Raw genomic sequence first — 20,199 nt, forward strand, 5'->3', positions numbered from 1 at the left:
TTTATTTCTTGGATTATTCTAAAAATGTCCACGCTTAATCTCTATGTAATGAAAACATGAAAGGTGAAGCTCACGAACAGTGATCAATCTCATAACTTTTATCAGCAATACAAAATAGAGAGTTGGGCAAACACAGACCCCTGGACACACCAGAGGTGGGGTCAGGCGCCTAGGAGGAGTAAGCATCCCCTGTCGATCGGTCACACCCGCCATGAGCCCAATATCCTGATGAGGTAAACGGAGTTATCCGTAGTCAAAACCAGAGTGCCTAGAACGGCCTAATAATTGGTATGAAACACATCAGACAGCATTTGACACAATGATTGATTGTATTGACGAACTAGATCGTTATAACGACCATATAATTTGCGAAATGCTGACTTCAATCGAGACTGTTGAAACCCCTGTACCATCAACTTGTTTGTCAATAGCTTTTTTGTCAGTAGCAATTGATATTTATTGATATATTGTTTTTACATGTACATGTATACAACTTTGAAAACACTCTTAAATGGTAAAATTATTTACGTTTTTGCTTATTGATTTTCTATCGTTAATTACTTATTCACTAATGAAATTAGTGTGCACATGAACACTTAATCTTAAAGTTTACCCGTGAATTTTGTGAAGCAATTAATTTGTATCTTGGCGTTGAACAGGTTACATGTACAACATGAAAAGCGAAAAACTATTCAAGTTAAAAATAGCAACGAAATATTTTCTTTAAAGCAGAAATCTACCCGATGAAGAACTCTGCTGTGTAAATAGACTTATATTACATGAAAGTACTTAAAGATGCACTATCTGTATTGCAACATTGGTTTGTGGGCCACAATAAACAAAATGTTATCGAGGTGTTTTACAGAGTAAATCTGTAAAGAGGATTTCATAATCTTAAGATAAGTTTTGTACGTTCGTGGAAACAGTCCACAGCCTGTAATAACGAATTACCTCAATAGATTAAAAACAACTCGGTCGATAATGTGACAAGGTACAGATACAAGTGATTTGATATATTTTCATCGATCCCGTTATCAACATCTGTCAACAAAACCGATTTGAAATTTAAAATCCTACTCTTTAAAATATCACAAGCTATCTTTCCACTCAAGATTCAAATACGCCATATTTCAGCAAACTGAATGAGGGTATTGCATGTTCTGGTTTAGAAATATATCTACACGACTGAACGCATGACCGTGAAAATATGATAAAGACAATCTAAAATTGATCTGTACACAACATAATGTGGATGTTTGTAAGAAGCCAATTAGATTCTTTTTTGGAATTGTATTTTAAGTATGAATCAAACACCAATAAAATAGATTAGTGTGATTTTCACATACATGTCAGCTATCTATATACAAAGTTAAAATTTTGATTTTCGTCTATTTCACGGTCATGCACCAGGTATGTCTTTTGTTTACACGATTAAGAAGTGATAGAGACGTATGAGCGCCAGTTCAAGAACATGTAAAGAGAACGACCGACGAAACCATGCTGCGTGACACTGAGTAAAAACGAAAGCGAATGATCGGTTAAAGGTCGTACGATACCTAACATCTTGGACATACATGTATCTGTAACCGAACAGGAAGGCATATTTTAGTATTTATCTCACATGATTTGATTAACAAGAGCTTGATCGGCGTATGGCCAGTTTTTAAATCGAGACAGGCTACTGACAAACAAGTTGATGGTGCAGGAGTTTCAACAGTCTCGATTAAAGTCAGTATTTCGCAAACACTTTGGTCGTTAGAAGGATATAGTTTGTCAATGCAACCTATCATTGGGTCAAATGCTGTCTGATGTGTTTCATATCGATTGATAGGTCTTTTTGGCACACTTATTTTGACTACGAATAACTCCGTTTACCTCATAACTCCTATAAGAAATACAAAAAAGGAAAGTTGGGCAACACGGACCCTTATATATACACTGTACCAAAGGTGGAATCAGGTTCCAAGGAGGAGTAAGCATCCCCTGTCCACCTGTCACACCTGCCGTGTGCCATATACTAGTATCTTGATCAGATAATTGGAGTAATGCTTAGTCAAAATCAATGTTCCATTTGTAATATCATATATCGCTAATTCCCAGGAAACACGCTAATTACTCTACTATGTAAGCGTTTAAAGGATATGTGAAATTGATCACTGTTCGTTGTCTTCACCTATTTCAAAGGTTTGAACATTCTTAAGTTGTCGATTTTGTACACGTTATACATCCTGGCATAGGGACACACATCACATCCATAGAATCAATGTGGCATATATCAAACTTATCATTAAATATTACCAGTCAATGACACACCAAAATCTCTAACGTCGAAAAAGTGAAAATAATAATCATTGAGCAGTCTCATAAATCTTATAAAGACAAAATTCAGACCATAGCAAACACAGACCCCTGAATACATCAGGGTTGGCATCAGGTGTGTAGGAGGTGTATGCAGTCATGATACCCTTTCAGGGGGCCCTCAAATCGATATACAATACATATTTCAGTCAGCACTATGTCCCACCTTACATGCTATGCACAATGTGCCTGTGGATTGTACCATTATATTATACAGTGGCTAGACGTCGTGTCACAGTGTTCAACCATTCTAGTAACTTGATGATACTCCAATATCAATGCAAACACGACAAAGGTTTTAGATATATATATCAGCCAATTAAATCAATACATTCTGTCTAAATGATATCTAGCTTTGATAAAAAGAAAATCTCTATTACAGTTTCTTTTATTTTCATAATAATAATTATAATTCTATTTTACTCGAAATAAAAGTCACCACAGAGTCGTCCACTTCTGATTCAAACGTAAATATTTTATTTAAAGTAGATCTTAACGGCAAACTATCAACTCAACTTTGTCACAAACGGGATGATTTCAGCTCTCTATTGTCGGCTTCCCATATTTATGTAGCAATATTCCATTGTCGCCTGCCAATGGTGTTTATATCTCTCAACTGATTCGATGCGCAAGAGCTTATTCTGCTTATGGTAAGGTTTTAAATCGAAGCAGGCCACTGGCCAACAAGTTGATGGCGAAGGGATTCCAACAGTCTTGATTGAAAACAGCGTTTCGCAAATTCTATGGTCGTTATAACGATCTAGTTTGCCAATAAACCTATCATAGGGTCAAATGCTCTCTGACGTGTTTCATACCGATTATTAGGCCGTTCTTGGTACACTGATTTTGACGACGGATAACCCTGTTTACCTGATCAAGATATAGGGCTCACGGCGGGTGTGACCGGTCGACAGGCGGATGCTTACTCCTCCTAGGCACCTGATCCCACCTGTGGTATATCTAAGGGTCCGTGTTTGCCCAACTCTCTATTGCTTATAGGAGTTATAAGATTGATCACTGTTCGTTATCTCACCTTAGATCAGAGTCTAGCATTGGCTTTGTTGGTTAACTTCACAGTCCGCCAATTGCCTGCATTGACCAATTCTAAAGCTATTAAATACAAGCATAAATGCAAGGTTTATTAGTCCTTTACCGACGAAGTGGAAGGGGACGTTAGGTTTGCGCACCATTTGTCTGTCTGTCTGTCCGTCAGTCCTGCTGATTGATCACTGTTCGTTTTCTTCACCTTTCATTAGTTTCAATAAGAATATATTAGATCAATAAATACATATTCAAGAACTATAATTTTCATTATCATTCAATGGTTGATTTGCGAAATTGATTTTGTTTTCTGGAGTTTGAGACATATGAAGTAGTGAATAAATTCAGATTTGGATGACAACCTTAATTTTATATAACACAAACTGCGTTTCACATTGGTGTACGCTTTTTTCTGGTCATATGTGATAGAGAGTGTTTTATTGAATGCTTTTTCAGGAAGTGCTTTATCCCACTGGGTGTTCATACAATTACAGTACTATTGGATTACGTGGGGATCCGGGTTAAAATAGGTCCTCAGTTCCCTTACTTGTCGTAAGAGGCAACGAAATATAGGGCATCTTTCGGATGAGACCGCACAAAAGAAAAAAGAGGCACCGTGTCATAGCAGGTGTGGTACGATAAAGATTCATCCCTACTCAAACGTCATAAACACGGAGCATAGGCCTACATTTAACAACCCTTTACTGGTAATGGTGACGTCTCCATACGAGTGGAAGTTAATCAATATATAACCAACCAAGCAACTAGATATATACACATGTATGTATCATCTGTATATACTCGAAAGAAAACCCCTTAAAACCAGATAGACAAAAAAGAGATTCTACAATTCAAATTTTGTCTGTACCACTGATAGTCCACAGTGTTCGATAATGCAAAAAGTGTGATTGCTATGCAGAATAAGATACCTCTAGATAACAATACAAAGATTTTTCATATAAATCGTAACACTATTATGCGTTGTGTTTCGCTTTTTTGTTAATAAAAACCTCTTATAAAATGTTATACAATTTTTTCCAAAGTAACAGATGAATCGATTGTTAATACTCAATTTCTCAGGTTTGTCATCACGATCTGTATACCAAAGTTTATCAAATGAATCTGAACGTTGCTGAATTCCATAAGATGATGAAAGTGCTTATCATGTGATGCAATAAATGCTCCGAACGGATCGCTAAGTAAAATAGGCTACATATACCAACACCTCAGCGACATGGTATTTAAATTTTACAACGAGACAAACCCAGATATTTTATTGAATATAAATTAGAATTTCTCTGACCTTTACAAGTAAGGGATACATTTATATATTCCTTATGATATAAAGAATATTTGTTCCTTATGTCTATACAGTCAGGCGGAAATGACAGCGCTTTTGTTGAATAAAATGCATTTAAACATTACGTATTTTCCGATAAGAATTACACTTTACCGTATCAGCAAAAATGTGTAAATACCACGTGATATTAAAGTTACTTCGTGAAAATGGCGTGCTTCCGTGTGTTACCCCTTGTATTCTTTGTCAGCAGTCTAATCCCAGGTAAGGTTGTAAATGTGTCAACAATATTCACATTATGAAGGAGTAAAACAAATATAATTTCGGTTTGATTAATAGTTGGCCTACAGATTTTTCCACCCATTCATTCAATATTTAAGGAGAAACGGGTGTAACGTTCCGCTGCATTTCGTAGCATTGCGGAAGTAAACACCTTAAATGTTTAGTTGCAACATATAACTATTTATTAGTCATAATCATGTGGTAGATCAAAAATACTTTTAAACTTACAAATAAACAAATCGAAAATAAATACTGGGCATTAATGGAACACCCGGATCTCTACTCCCTACTGTCGATAGATAAGGAATGTTTACATAGTGACGACACAGTCTCTGACCGCCCTTTACCTGAAGAGTGGGGGTACTTTTACTTTGATTCTAATTTCATGATCATTTTACTCTTCAATGCAAAATAATTACCCATACACTTAGTACTCAACTGGTAAGGCAACCCAACGACATAAAAAGCTGTCCGAAGTCGGTAGAAATTGACTGGAAGAAAAACATAACCTGTACACATCTATCTAGATCAATAATCAATGCACGGAGTTGCAATTTTAAATTATTCAACGAGCATTTGTATAAGAAAAGGGGAATGAACAATTTTAAGTGATTTAAATCGAGACAAATGTTTGGTGTTAAAGAATGATGAATGTGAATTGCATCAGATTACACGAGTGGTAAATGATTAGAAGCCGACCCATTTACACTTGAAATGTCTTGCAAGAGTTATCCACCCTTGATGAAATTAGAATAATCTAATTCTTATAAACATAATTTTTTGGTAACCTTTTAAGCATATTTGTATGGAAATACAATTTCTTTTAAGAATGTTGTAATAAAACATGCTCTTCCTATAAACTTCAATGAAATATTCAAGGTGAAATAATTCAAGTAGTAATAAAAATTCTGTAACTTCCTGGATATCTATAATGATGAATGATTTTTATTTGATGAACTCTTCCAAACGATACTATGATTACAAGAATCACACATGGTCATCCATTTCTTAGACATGGAGTGTAATCGTTATACATTTAACAACTTTAGTGGTGCACTGTAGAAGTTTTCTTTGTTACATGTATGCTATTGGATAAAATGTCCTTAGAAGTATGAAGAACAAAAATTAAGCATTATCTCCCTCATACATAACTGTTATCCTTAGACGAATTTGACTCCACTTTTTTTGGCACGCTGTTTTTGGCTATAATAGCTCTAAAACTTCATTGTTATTTCGGATTTCAAACATTTCGGTTGAGCATCACTGAAGAGACATTATTTGTCGAAATGCGCATCTGGTGCATCAAAGTTGGTACCGTATAGGTTTTACATTGGGAGGAATGCAAAAAATAAGTAGAAGGAATTGAAGGAATCCTTCAACATTTTAGGAATATGAAAACAGTTATAAAAACAATTTCACAAATATATACATGCATACAAATTGTACAATTTGAATATCATACGTGTCTAAACCTTTTATTCATTAACAATAACAATGTTCATTCATGAAAGATGAAGATACCGAACAGAGATCAATCTCATAACTCCTATAAGTAATACAAGAGAGAGAGAGAGAGAGAGAGAGAGAGAGAGAGAGAGTTGGGCAGACACGGACCCCTGGATATACAAGAGGTGGGGTCAGGTGCCTAGGAGGAGTAAGCCTGTCGACCTGTCACATCTGCTGTGATCCCTATATCTTGATCAGTTAAACGGAATTATCTGTAGTCAAAATCAGTGTGCTACAAACGGCCTAACAATCTGTATAAAACACATCATACAGCACTTGACCCAATGATAGGTTGTGAAGTAATTATCAATGTTACATTTTTTAGCCGATCATCAAGTAGAAAAACAGTAATACAACTAAATAATGATAGGTTGTAATGGCAAACTTAGATCGGTATAACGACCATATAATATGCAAAATGATATGTCTAATGCGGGATTTTAATATTCTTATACTTTTAATCAATTTGGACAATGTATAAAGTTCTTCTTTGTCATATTTAGCCCATCATCTGGCATAATCTTCGACGTAATTCATAATAGAGTTATAGTTCTGTCGCCAATTGAAAGATCAAGGTTCTCTGTATTTAGAATCTTTTTGAATAAGTGATTTGAGGTCCTCATTTTCAATTATATCAACCTCACCAGTAATGACATGTCCAGCTGGACTACAGTTGAAAGAAGATGAAGAACAAGAACACGTAGGTGGATTACGTATACGACGGTCTATATCTAGACACTGCAAAGTTTGTTTATAATTAAGAAGTTTGGATGCAATATTAGAAGTATGTTCGATATATTTCCGTGAACTCGAAATAAAAGATACCACATAGTAACCCACTTTTGCTTCATATTTAGATATTTTATTGAAAACTGATATTAACGGCAAACTAACTACTCAACGTTAAGGCGATCGGGATGAGTTCAGCTTCTCCATCGTCATCTTCTCGTATTTATGTAGCAATATTCTATTATCACCTGTATATGGTGTTCAAATCTCTCAATTAATTCGATGCGCAAGTGCTCGTTCTGCGTATTATAAGTTATTAAATCGAGGCATTTCGCAAATTCTATGATAATTATAACAATCTAGTTTGCCATTGCAACCTATCATTGGTCAAATGCTGTCTGACTTGTTTCCTACCAATTGATAGACCGTCCTTGGCACACTGGTTTTGACTACGGATAATTATGTTTGCATTATCAAACTGTGGGACTCACGGCGGGTGTGGCCGGTCGATAGAAGATGCTTACTCCTTCTAGGTGTCTGGTCCCACCTCTGGTGTATCCAGGGGTCCTTGTTTGCCCAACTCTCTATTTCGTGTTGCCTATGGGGGTTATGAGATTGATCACTGTTCGTTATCTTCACATTTCATAAAGAATACAACATCAGGAGTAGGATGTACACGGACCCCTGAATACACCACAGGGAATTCTATCGCTTGGATTCGATTTTTCTATTAAAGAGTAAAGGTATAAAGGTATAGAACTCTAGATATATGTGGTACCTAAGTTTGCCGATGAAAAAAAATAATGAATCATGATATAAAATCCCACTCTGTATTTCAATATATTCGTACAATAATTCATAATCAATCTAGATTACCACCTACTTTATTCCGAAATTTCGTATACTTCCCAAGATATGCAGAAATTAATTCGGAAAAATGTTTATTATTTTTACCGCGAAATTTACCTGGGCCCTGACACAGCATCCCTCAACAGAATGTTAATTGCGACAAGTAATCACATTGAATGTAAGACATCAGATATCGTTTCTTACCCAACTTTATAAGAAGTGTACATCAGCTCCACGTGACCGAACAAACGTAGGATATATGCGAAACGCACAAGAAATGTTTAATATGCAGTGTAAATTATTTTATTATTACAAATGTAGACACATTATATATTGTGACTATACTGTAAAGGCGTGGTTTTTATTTCATCCTTACAGATGTCGTGGACATACCATAAATCTATATATTGTGACCAACAGATGTTATAGACACATTCTATATTGTGACTAAACTACTCATCCTGAATATTGTTTTATCAATAGAGCTATTGTGGATACATACTATTGTGACTAACAGATGTTGTAGACACATTTATAACTATTGCATGTAGTTACGGCTACGCCTCGGTTAACAATGATTTTCTCGGGGTTAAAAATTTCAATGTTACTCTCAACTACATGCAATATTTGTTTTGATATACTGAATGTTATATAGACAGCAAAATATAAAACGTGTGTCGGTTGCAGTTTGATCAGTCACTATCATGCGATGTTTAGTGTATCAATGCAGGTATTCGCATTTATTACAAACGCTCAAACGACGTCGTCTAACAATCTACGGTGAACCATATGCACATAAATTTGATGAATGTGATGAGTTTTATAATATTATACTTTCATGTAAAATACTCGAAATGCCAGACTCGAGCATTTTACATGAAAGTATGATAATAGATATTGTGACTAAACTACTTACCTTGACTATTGTTTTATCATTACCATGGTTTATATGTAATTTTGAATTTTTATCATGTTTATGATTTAAATTTGTTTTGTACGCAGCTTCCATGCAATGTACTGTCAAACTTGTCATAGTACAGTTGCCAGTCTCATGAGTTTTGTACAACATTTTGATGTATACCTATATAATCCGTAGCTTGTGACATATAACTTGAATATTTTAAGTTCATTATCATATGTTTATTATTTTATTTTGCATCCCTGGCATACCCTTCATTGAAAAAAAAAATCACATGGTTCAGTTTTTTAATAGCTTCCAGAACACCTTTGTTCATTAACTTTTCTTTGTAGAACATTAAATCTTTTATCATGTTTATTGCGTTTATGATGGTATTTTAAAATGCAATCTGCTCTCTTAAAATTTCATGCAAAATAGACATTTTTCCATCTCTAGAGTTTGTTTTTCCATGTTTAGAATGGCCATTGTGTACAATTAATCTAGTGTCATGGGATTCCTTTTTTTGCATATGTATATAATCTGTCTTGCATCTTTCATTCTTGTAAATACATTCACACGTCTTGGGATTTTCCGATTTTCCTCATGATGTTTGTATTTTAGATATACATTATTTAATCATGTTAATTGGAAAAAAAAAATAGTCATCTTAGTCATTGTGGTGTTTGGATTTATTAATATTTGATTTGACAGATTCAAAGATTTTGTAGAATTTCAATGTTCAAATGTAAATCTTATAAACTAAAAATTGCCTCTCTCATACAACATACAACATATGAGAATTTAGGTGTTACTTTCTCACATTGTTCCTCTCTAAAGGTTGAATATGACACTGTTATTATGTATTGAGCTTTCGGAAAACATTTTATACCAGTTAGTATCTTCCTTTTGTTTTTTTAAATTTGACAATTTTTTTCATTTTACTCATTCAATTATCATAATGTTGAAATAAAAATAATTTTACACTTTCATATCAAATAATTGTTGTATTTTCTCTTGTTAAAAGGTTCGTAGTATATTAAGAAATACAGGTACTTTAAAAAATGTTTAGAATAACTAATAAAGTAAAGTAAGGAACAATATTTCTCTATCAGAAAATTGACACAATGTTTAAGAACTTGAACAATGTCCTGATGAAATTCACTGGATAACTTGTTTCAGTTACTAAGTAAGTAAAAAGGGAAGTAACTTGATTTTACTTAACACAAAAAGCAACAGAGAAAAAGGTAACTTGATCAGGTTATTGAAGACACCAAGCTCAAAGAGAGATAATCCAAAGTCTTGAAATCATTAACTTAAATGAGTTATTTTTAAAATAACTTGAATCCATCATGCCCCTGACTGATTACAGATGTTGTAGACTAATTATATACAGTGACTAACAGATGTTGTAGACTAATTATATACAGTGACTAACAGATGGTGTAGACTAATTATATACAGTGACTAACAGATGGTGTATACTAATTATATACAGTGACTAACAGATGGTGTAGACTAATTATATACAGTGACTAACAGATGGTGTAGACTAATTATATACAGTGACTAACAGATGTTGTAGACTAATTATATACAGTGACTAACAGATGGTGTAGACTAATTATATACAGTGACTAACAGATGGTGTAGACACATTACATACACTGACTAACAGATGTTGTAGACACATTACATATACTGACTAACAGATGTTGTAGACACATTACATATACTGACTAACAGATGTTGTAGATACATTACATATACTGACTAACAGATGTTGTAGACACACTATATATACTAACTAACAGATGTTGAAGACACACTATATATACTGACTAACAGATGTTGTAGACACATTACATATACTGACTAACAGATGTTGTAGACACATTACATATACTGACTAACAGATGTTGTAGACACATTACATATACTGACTAACAGATGTTGTAGATACATTACATATACTGACTAACAGATGTTGTAGACACACTATATATACTAACTAACAGATGTTGTAGACACACTATATATACTGACTAACAGATGGTGTTGAAACATTATATATAGTGTGACTAACAGATGTTGTACTCACATTATGATTTTTATATTCTGACCAAACTACCCACCATGACTATCATTTTATCATTACAGATGTTGTAGACACATTATATATTGTGACCAAACTACCCACCGTGACTATTGTTTTATCATTACAGATGTTGTAGACATATTCTATATTGTGACTAATCTATAATAACATGTCTATTGTTTATTGTTACAGATGCTGTAGACATATTCTACATTGTTACTAATACTTAATAACATGGCTATTGTTTTATCATTACAGATGTTGTAGACATATTGTATATTGTGACTATACTATGATAACATGTCTATTGTTTTATCATTACAGATGTTGTAGACATATTCTGCATTGTGACTATTCTATGATAACATGTCTATTGTTTTATCGTTACAGATATTGTGGACATATTGTATATTGTGACTATACTATGATAACATGTCTATTGTTTTATTGTTACAGATGCTGTAGACATATTCTACATTGTGACTATACTATAAGAACATGTCTTTTGTTTTATCATTACAGATGTCGTAGACATATTCTATATTGTGACTATACTATAATAACATGTCTATTGTTTTATCGTTACAGATGTTGTAGACATATTCTGTATTGTGACTATACTATAATAACATGTCTTTTGTTTTATCATTACAGATGTTGTGGACATATTCTGTATTGTTATTATACTATGATAACATGTCTATTGTTTTATCGATACAGATGTTGTAGACATGTTCAATATTGTGACTATACTATAATAACATGTCTATTGTTTTATCGTTACAGATGTTGTAGATATATTCTGTATTGTGATCATACTATGATAACATGTCTATTGTTTTATCATTACATATGTTGTAGACATATTGTATATTGTGACTAATCTTTAATAACATGGCTATTGTTTTATCGATACAGATGTTGTAGACATGCTCAATATTGTGACTATACTATAATAACATGTCTATTGTTTTATCGTTACAGATGTTGTGGACATATTCTGTATTGTGATTATACTATGATAACATGTCTATTGTTTTATCGTTACAGATCTTGTGGACATATTCTATATTGTGACTAATCTTTAATAACATGGTAATTGTTTTATCGATACAGATGTTGTAGACATATTCTGTATTGTGACTAATCTTTAATAACATGGCTATTGTTTTATCGATACAGATGTTGTACACATATTCTATATTGTGACTAATCTTTAATAACATGGCTATTGTTTTATCGATACAGATGTTGTAGACATATTCTATATTGTGACTAATCTTTAATAACATGGCTATTGTTTTATTCTTACATATATTGTAGACATATTCTATATTGTGACTAATCTTTAATAACATGGTTATTGTTTTATCGATAAAGATGTTATAAACATATTCTACATTGTGACTAATCTTTAATAACATGGCTATTGTTTTATCTTTACAGATGTTGTAGACATATTCTGTATTGTGACTATACTATGATAACATGTCTATTGTTTTATTGTTACAGATATTGTAGATATATTCTGTATTGTGACTAATCTATAATGACATGTCTATTGTTTTATCGTTACAGATGCTGTAGACATATTCTGTATTGTGACTATACTATGATAACATGTCTATTGTTTTATCGTTACAGATGTTGTGGACGCCTCGTATTGCTACTACTCCTATGACTATGGTTACTACTCGTACTACTGTACATACTACGTGTACGTAATTTACTTTATATCTTCATTTGAATTACGAAATATTTTGTATAGTACTGAATTATTCATACGTTGCCAAAGTGGACTATTTTATTGTATTTAGTGGGACCACTAGTATTACATTATGTATGGGGCTAGTAGTAAAAATCCCTGTCACGGCACCAGTAACATCTAAATGAAAATAATACTCTGTTTTACGTAGATCAAATTGGTTTGATATTGCTTAGTTTGATATTGCGTGGCTGCACGTTTGTCTTTCAGTAAATATATGCTCGTCCTATAGATAGATAAGATCACCCACAGTCAGATTCAAGGGTGGGACTAGGTTATGTACGTCAAACAAAGGGTGGAAATTTGCTTGAGTTTACAATGAGCGTACCTTCCACTCATTATAAGATTTAAGTTAAGATTTGATAATTAAGGATTGTAGCAAAAAATTTGAAACCGAAGAGCTAAGCGAATAGAACTTCACGTGATTGACAAGACAATGGATGCGATCTAAGACACCCCCCCCCCCCCAAAAAGACCGGTTGGTTTCATCTTTGGATCGGTGATTGGTTCATTGGTTAGCCTTGCAACGCTGATTGGATTCATAGACTTCCTCTGCTGCCTCCGAAGTTATGAGATTGATCACTCTTCGTTATCTTCAGCTTTCACAACAGAAAAGAGTTAGAACCTAGAGTGCATGATCTTTCCAAACATCAGATGTTTTTGAACTTCATTAAAACAATATGCTATTCTATATATATTAAATAAAATTAATGAACCCAGTGGTAAATAAAGATCGGCAGTATGAATCCCTGCTCTGCGGATTGTAATTTGTTGTATCCAAAAACATTTTCAAATAGTTATAAAAAAGTTTGTTATAGTTGAGAAATTATAGTTCAAAATAATTCTAATTTTGCGAGGCTATAGCGACAGTTCCGGTAGATTTTTACTTCTGTGGAAGAGCTGGTCTACTCGGAATATCTTTCATGGTGTGATCTCCCCTCTCTCTGCAGATCAAAACATAAACTTTGAATATAATGTATCTTGTGCTGGTGGACAGGGGCCTCTGGTGTATGCCTACTGAAATATTATGCTCCTTAAATATTTTAACGAAAAAACATTTAGAAATTTGAATGCAAAGATTTTTCCCTTCACAAATAGACCGATTGGTTCCATCGTCGGAGGGGTGATTGGTTCATTGGTTGGCCTAGCAACACTGATTGGACTCATAGTCTTCTTTTGCTGCATCCGAAGACGCCGCATGGCGGCCGGGGGTACGGTACTCCAGCCAGGTGTGACTATGGTTGCGACAACGACTGGAGGTTCGTTTGATGTAAAACAGGATGTAGTGTTATAAAGATTTCATGTGAAGCTACAATATTAAATAATCAGATAGATATGTGAATTATATGGATATTATTGTAAGGAGTTGTCATACCAATGTGATAAAAGAGTGGAACATTATTATATTCTTTCGTATCTAATAGTACGTATTTTTACCAGTAGCATTGTATAACAGTTTGTACCCTTTGAGTTAATAATTATATAATGCATACTAATCTGTTTTCTTGTTAAAAATAACCATCATTTTTTTGTTTTGATTTCTTTGCTTCTTTATTTTTGTTGTCCTCTTGTTTGGAATTGTATTAATACATAGTTTGGTGAGGAAAAAGCATATCACCAATGTACATGTATACACTGATGAAGCAAGGTAAAGGAGTAATTAGGGACTTTATGGAGTTAATCAGGACTTAATCAAGAGTTATCTACCATTTTGTTATTTGTATACAATCACGTGTTTGTGCTTGTATGTTAAATCCGATCTAAAACTTCGCAACACACGTCCGGATACATCGAGAAGTTGTAAATCATACTTAGGATAGAAGCAAGCGTGTTTCAAGTTATGTTTCTTGTTAGTGGAAGATGTTTCAATGACATTTCCTTTGTTTTGATAGTATCCACTGTGCAGACAGGGGGTATTGTTAACACAGCTGCCTATCCACCCGGAACAACACCAGCCTACCCACAATACACTTATCCACCTCAACATCAAGCGCCCTCTACTGGATTTCAACCGCCTCCAAACTATAGTTAATTGCCACGCGGAAGATTCGTCGGTGACTATCAACGCTTGTGTACAACAGCTGGTTGAAATTTCTATCGTAACTTTGTTTTTTATATGTTAATGAATTATCATTCCATATCAAGCTTTAACACATCTACAATGCATTGTAAATACTTAGAATAGGAGCATGTTACAATAGTATATTTATGATAATGAATTATGAAATACGAATTCGATACATCTATAAGCATAGCTCTTATCCTTAGGCGAATTTGACTCCACTTTTTTAGCACACAGTTTTCCCCTAAAATAGCTCTAAAACTTCATTGTTATTCCAGATTTTAAACATTTCGGTTGAAAATAATTGAAGAGACATTATTTGTTGAAATGCGCATCTGGTGCATCAAAATTGGTACCGCATGAATTTTATATATATAAATTATTTGAATTTTGAGAGTAGAAATTAGTATTTTTATCAATATATTGCCTATTCAGTTGTCCAATTTGAGCATTGCAAAGATATGCAAGTTTTGATACAATTGTGGGAATAAAACTACTACAACAAAACACTAAGGTGTTTTTTTTTTTATTTAGGGGTGATGATATCCTTCTATGTATTTGTTGTTAGATGTTCTTTGTATGGTCAATTTTTGAATTGAGGCAGGCTACTGCAAACAAGTTGATGTTGCAGGGTTTCAGAAGAGTCGTAAAGTTAGCCTTTCACAACATATATGGTCGTTATAACGTTCTAGTTTGCCAATGCAACTTATCACTTGGTCATATGCTGTTTGACGTGTTTCATAGCGATTGTTAGGCCGTTTTGGCGCACGGATTTTGACTATGGATAGTTCCGTTTACTTGATCAAGGCATAGGGCTATCGGCGGATGTGACCGGTCGACAGGGGATGCTTACTCCTCTTAGGCACCTGATTCAACCACTGGTATATCAAGGGTTCCTTGTTTGCCCACCTCTCTAGTTTATATTGCTTATTGGATTTATGAGATCGATTACTTTCACATTTCATTAGGTAAATTATTTGTTAATTCATGTCATGCAACAGGATACACAAATGACAATTCATATCTTTTTATGCCAAGTATCCTTCATTGGGAAATAAATCAAATTATTTGTTCATCTGGATACAAAATTAATCTAAATTTCGCTGTTTGAGTTTTGTCATAGAGGAGTATGTTTTGTGTCTTTTCATAAGTTAACGTGGAGGTAACATAATCTAGGTCATGGAGTACAAATTGTAGAATGTAAACAAAGAGAAAATAGTGAAAAAGTAGTAACAATCACAACACAAATCGGATTTTAAAAAAAATAAAATAATTAAGATATTACCTGAAGACTAGGTATTGTAAATTAATGTAAGTGACGAGGAAATATCTAATACATAAATCATGCAGTGTCATTATTTTGCCAAATCACATAATACGGACAAAAAACATGTTAAAAATTAAACATGAAATGTGACGATAACGAACAATGATCAATCTCATAACTCCTATATCACCTGCATATGGTGTTTATATCTCTCAACTGATTCCATACGCAAGAGCTTGTTCTGCGTATAGTCAGTTTTTCAATCGAGGCATGCAACTGACAAACAAGTTGATGGTATAGAGGTTTCAACAGTCTCGATTGAAGTCAGCATTTCGCAAATTCTATGGTCGTTATAACGATCTAGTTCGTCAATACAACCTATCATTTGATCAAATGCTGTCTGGCATGTTTCATACCGATTGTTAGGCCGTTCTTGGTACATTAATCTTGACTACGAATAACTCCGTTTACCTGATCAGGATATAGGGCTCACGGCGAGTGTGACTGGTCGACAAAGGATGCTTACTCCTCCTGGACACTTGATCCCACCTCTGGTGTGTCCAGGGGCCCGTGTTTGCCCAACTATTTACTTTGTATTGCTTCTAGGAGTTATGAGATTGATCACTGTTCGTTATCTTCACCTTTCATAAGCAATACAAAATAGATACTTGGGCAAACACGGACAACAACGGCCTAACAATCGGTATGAAACAAGTCAGGTAGCATTTAACTCATCATCTAATATTTATTTTAAAATAACGGACGACGATTAAGTAATGAAGAAGCAATATCTTAATTCACACATAGAACAATCCAATTTGTAGCATTTTGATAATATTTCAAGAAAGTCAATCAATAATGCATGTGTAAAAATTAGGTGTTTTTTAAAAAAAAAAAGAAGTTATTGTTATTATTATTATTATACAAAATTGATAAAGCGCTAAATGTGATATGAAATTATTATAAAGTGCTGTACATAAAACACTTATGAACATAAGAGCATAAAACTTACTTAATAAATACTAGAGCTTAACATGCAAGTTAATAAACGCTTAAGAATATACATATAACTTTAAATGGACTAGTAATGTTCACATGTCAAAATTGATACCGTAAAAGTTTTACATTATGACCCCTGGGTCGAGGCCTCTGCTGGTGGACTGTTCGTCCCCGACGGTCTCTACAGCCCAGTAGCTAAGTACTTCGTTACTAGCTTGAAAATACGGATGCATATTTAATTGCTGTTATAAAATTTAGAAATTCATTTCAAAATTAAGGATTATCTCCCTCATGCATAGCTCTTATCCTTACACGAATTTGACTCCACTTTTTTTTGGCACGCTGTTTTTGGCTATAATAGCTCTAAAACTTCATTGTTATTTCGGATTTCAAACATTTCGGTTGAGCATCACTGAAGAGACATTATTTGTCGAAATGCGCATCTGGTGCATCAAAATTAGTACCGTATAAGTTTTACATGTAAAGTAAAATTGCTGTGTTGTCCATCGTAATAAGGTCAATTTAAAAATGAGCAACTTGAAATAAACACTAAGAAGAATCTGGGTAAGCTAAAAAGGTAAGTTTTTAATAACTTTTTAAAACGACTAAAATTCCTCTCAGATCTCAGGTCTTGGGGTAGATTGTTCCAGAGTGTAGCACTCACCACGTCGAACCGTCTATGTCCACATGTCTTAATATGTGCACGTGACTGCACCAGAAACATAGAGATTTCTGATCGCAGGGATCTACAAGGTGTGTAAAATTCGGCAAGTTCTTGTAAATATAATGGCGATGTTCCATTAAAAGTCTGTAGCAGCAGCTTGTACTAGATTCGCTGTTCTATGGGGAGCCAATGTAAATTTACTAACACGGGTGTTATGTGGTCATATTTCTTTGTACGTGTAATGATCCTGGCGGCGGTGTATTGAATCCTTTGGAGTCTAGTCAAGGAGCTGGTACTTATACCGTACAGTAAGGCGAGGTAGTGTAATGAAAGGTGAAGATAACGAATAGTGATCGATTTCACAACTCCTATAAGCAATATAAAATAAAGAGTCGGGCAAACACGGATCCCTGGCTATACTAGAGATGGGACCAGGTGCCTAGGAGGAGTAAGCATCTCCTGTAGACCGGTCACACCAGCCGTGATCGAGCCGTATATCTTGATCAGGTAAAATATGATTCTTAAGAGAAATAGAGTTTTATTAATTCTAAAATACACTTTGTTAAAAAACATATTTTAATGGCAATGTTCAATTTTAGTCCGCATTTTCTTAGCCGTTGAAAATAAATTGGACAGTCAAGTAGAGTTGTTTAAATTGATGTATAAAACTCATTAATTGATTATTCAAAAGTACAAAGTTCTAGTTTAATAACAGTAATTGAAATATTTTCTCTTTATATTAACATTTGTTTAAATATAACATTTTGGGAAGCATGTTTGTACATTGTATCTTTTAAAAGGATAGAATTTCTGTAAATATTTTGAATGTAATATATTGCATGACTCTATAGAATTCTGTACACAGAGATCAATTTAACCAAACAATCATAAAGTATGCATACTCACATGCTATCGTTCTGTAATCGAACACATCTAGAATGGTGGAATATCAATCCGTCAATCTAAATAATATCTCACCGATCATCTGTTCTTATGTCTATCTTTTAAATATGTACTATTAATTTCGAAATGGGTAAAAACCACGACCAGGACTAACTTTTCGGTCGTTCAGCTAAAATTATTACAGCCTATTCAGTCAATACAGACCTTCTCATTTCAGCTGAACCATCTCTAGTTATCATACGAACCTTTGACATGTTTCAAAACATTACTGAACCTATTCATTACATCTTTGGTGATCATGCCTTCCAACAGTCTGTTGGATTTCCCATGCGCACGAATTGTGCTCCTTCGTTAGCTGACCTGCTTCTATATTCATATGAAGCAGAATTTATTTTTTAAAAAACTCTACGTGAGAAGAAAAAAATCTCCTGCTGTGACATTCAATTCTACATTTAGATATATCGACGACGTTTTGTCTATTAATACGGAAGCCGATAGGTGCCAGGGTATAGAATTAATATTTATTTAACTGGCGGCCGCCACTTAATTTATGTGGCGGCCGCCCCACTTAATTTAACTGGCGACCGCCACTTATTATCTGGCGGGCGCCATATAAATCAACTGGCGACCGCAAGTTATTATATATGGCGGCTGCCAATTGCAAAAACAATGTAATTCGTATTACTGAGTGATTATTTTGTAAAGATTTAGAGTAGTACGCAAACATACAGCATCGTTTTTCAAAGTGTATAGGGACAGTCGGAGGAGAATTGTCTTCTACAATTGTTGACAAGCAGAAAAGGAACTCAAAATGTCTTTTTTGTCCACACTCCGTACTCCTAAATTGGAGGGAGGGGGCTCCGTTCATTTTTCAATTGATCAGTTCATTCATTATTACATTTTTACCAGTCATTACTACCACCAAAAGAGTGGGGTGGGGGCCAATCCGCCAATTAATTTTATTTCACATGTGAAAATAATTTAGTTTGCATGTGAAAATAACACAAATTGAACGATGTAAAAAAAAAAAATGGAGGGTCAGCCCCGTGGTTCTACGTATTAAACAGTACAATCGAATATATATATATATATATATATATATATATATATATATATATATATATATATATTACTAAGCATTAGGGAGGGATTGCACCCCTTTCATTTTGGAAAGAGATAGAGAAAGAGAGAGGAGTTGAATAACTGGTGACAGCCATTTAAATAATTTAAATTGAGTGGCGGCCGCCATATAAATTAAGTGGCGGCCGCCAGTTATTTTATATGGCGACCGCCAGTTAAATTAATTTGCGGCCGCCAGATAATTAACTGGCGGCCGCCAGATAATAAGTGGCGGCCGCCACATAAATTAAGTGGCGACCGCCAGTTAAATAAATATTAATTCTATACCATGGCACCTATCGGCTTCCGTAGTTTTGAAGCAAGCCACTGACAAACATGTTGATGGTACAGGGGTTTTAACAGTC

The 20,199-nt window shown here is 34.2% G+C and overlaps 1 protein-coding gene across 1 annotated transcript; it reads left to right on the forward strand.

Annotated features, from left to right (window-relative positions):
* Nucleotides 1-4,798: 4,798 nt before the first annotated feature.
* Nucleotides 4,799-15,391, forward strand: LOC125654325 (uncharacterized). The gene is made up of 4 exons (XM_056144211.1): nucleotides 4,799-4,960; nucleotides 12,700-12,772; nucleotides 13,919-14,079; nucleotides 14,713-15,391. The coding sequence occupies exons 1-4, from the start codon at nucleotides 4,906-4,908 to the stop codon at nucleotides 14,850-14,852; spliced, it is 429 nt and encodes a 142-aa protein (XP_056000186.1). The 5' UTR covers nucleotides 4,799-4,905; the 3' UTR covers nucleotides 14,853-15,391.
* The last annotated feature ends 4,808 nt before the right edge of the window (nucleotides 15,392-20,199 follow it).

The sequence above is a fragment of the Ostrea edulis genome, chromosome 7 (assembly GCF_947568905.1).
Source record: "Ostrea edulis chromosome 7, xbOstEdul1.1, whole genome shotgun sequence".
NCBI lineage: Eukaryota > Metazoa > Mollusca > Bivalvia > Ostreida > Ostreidae > Ostrea > Ostrea edulis.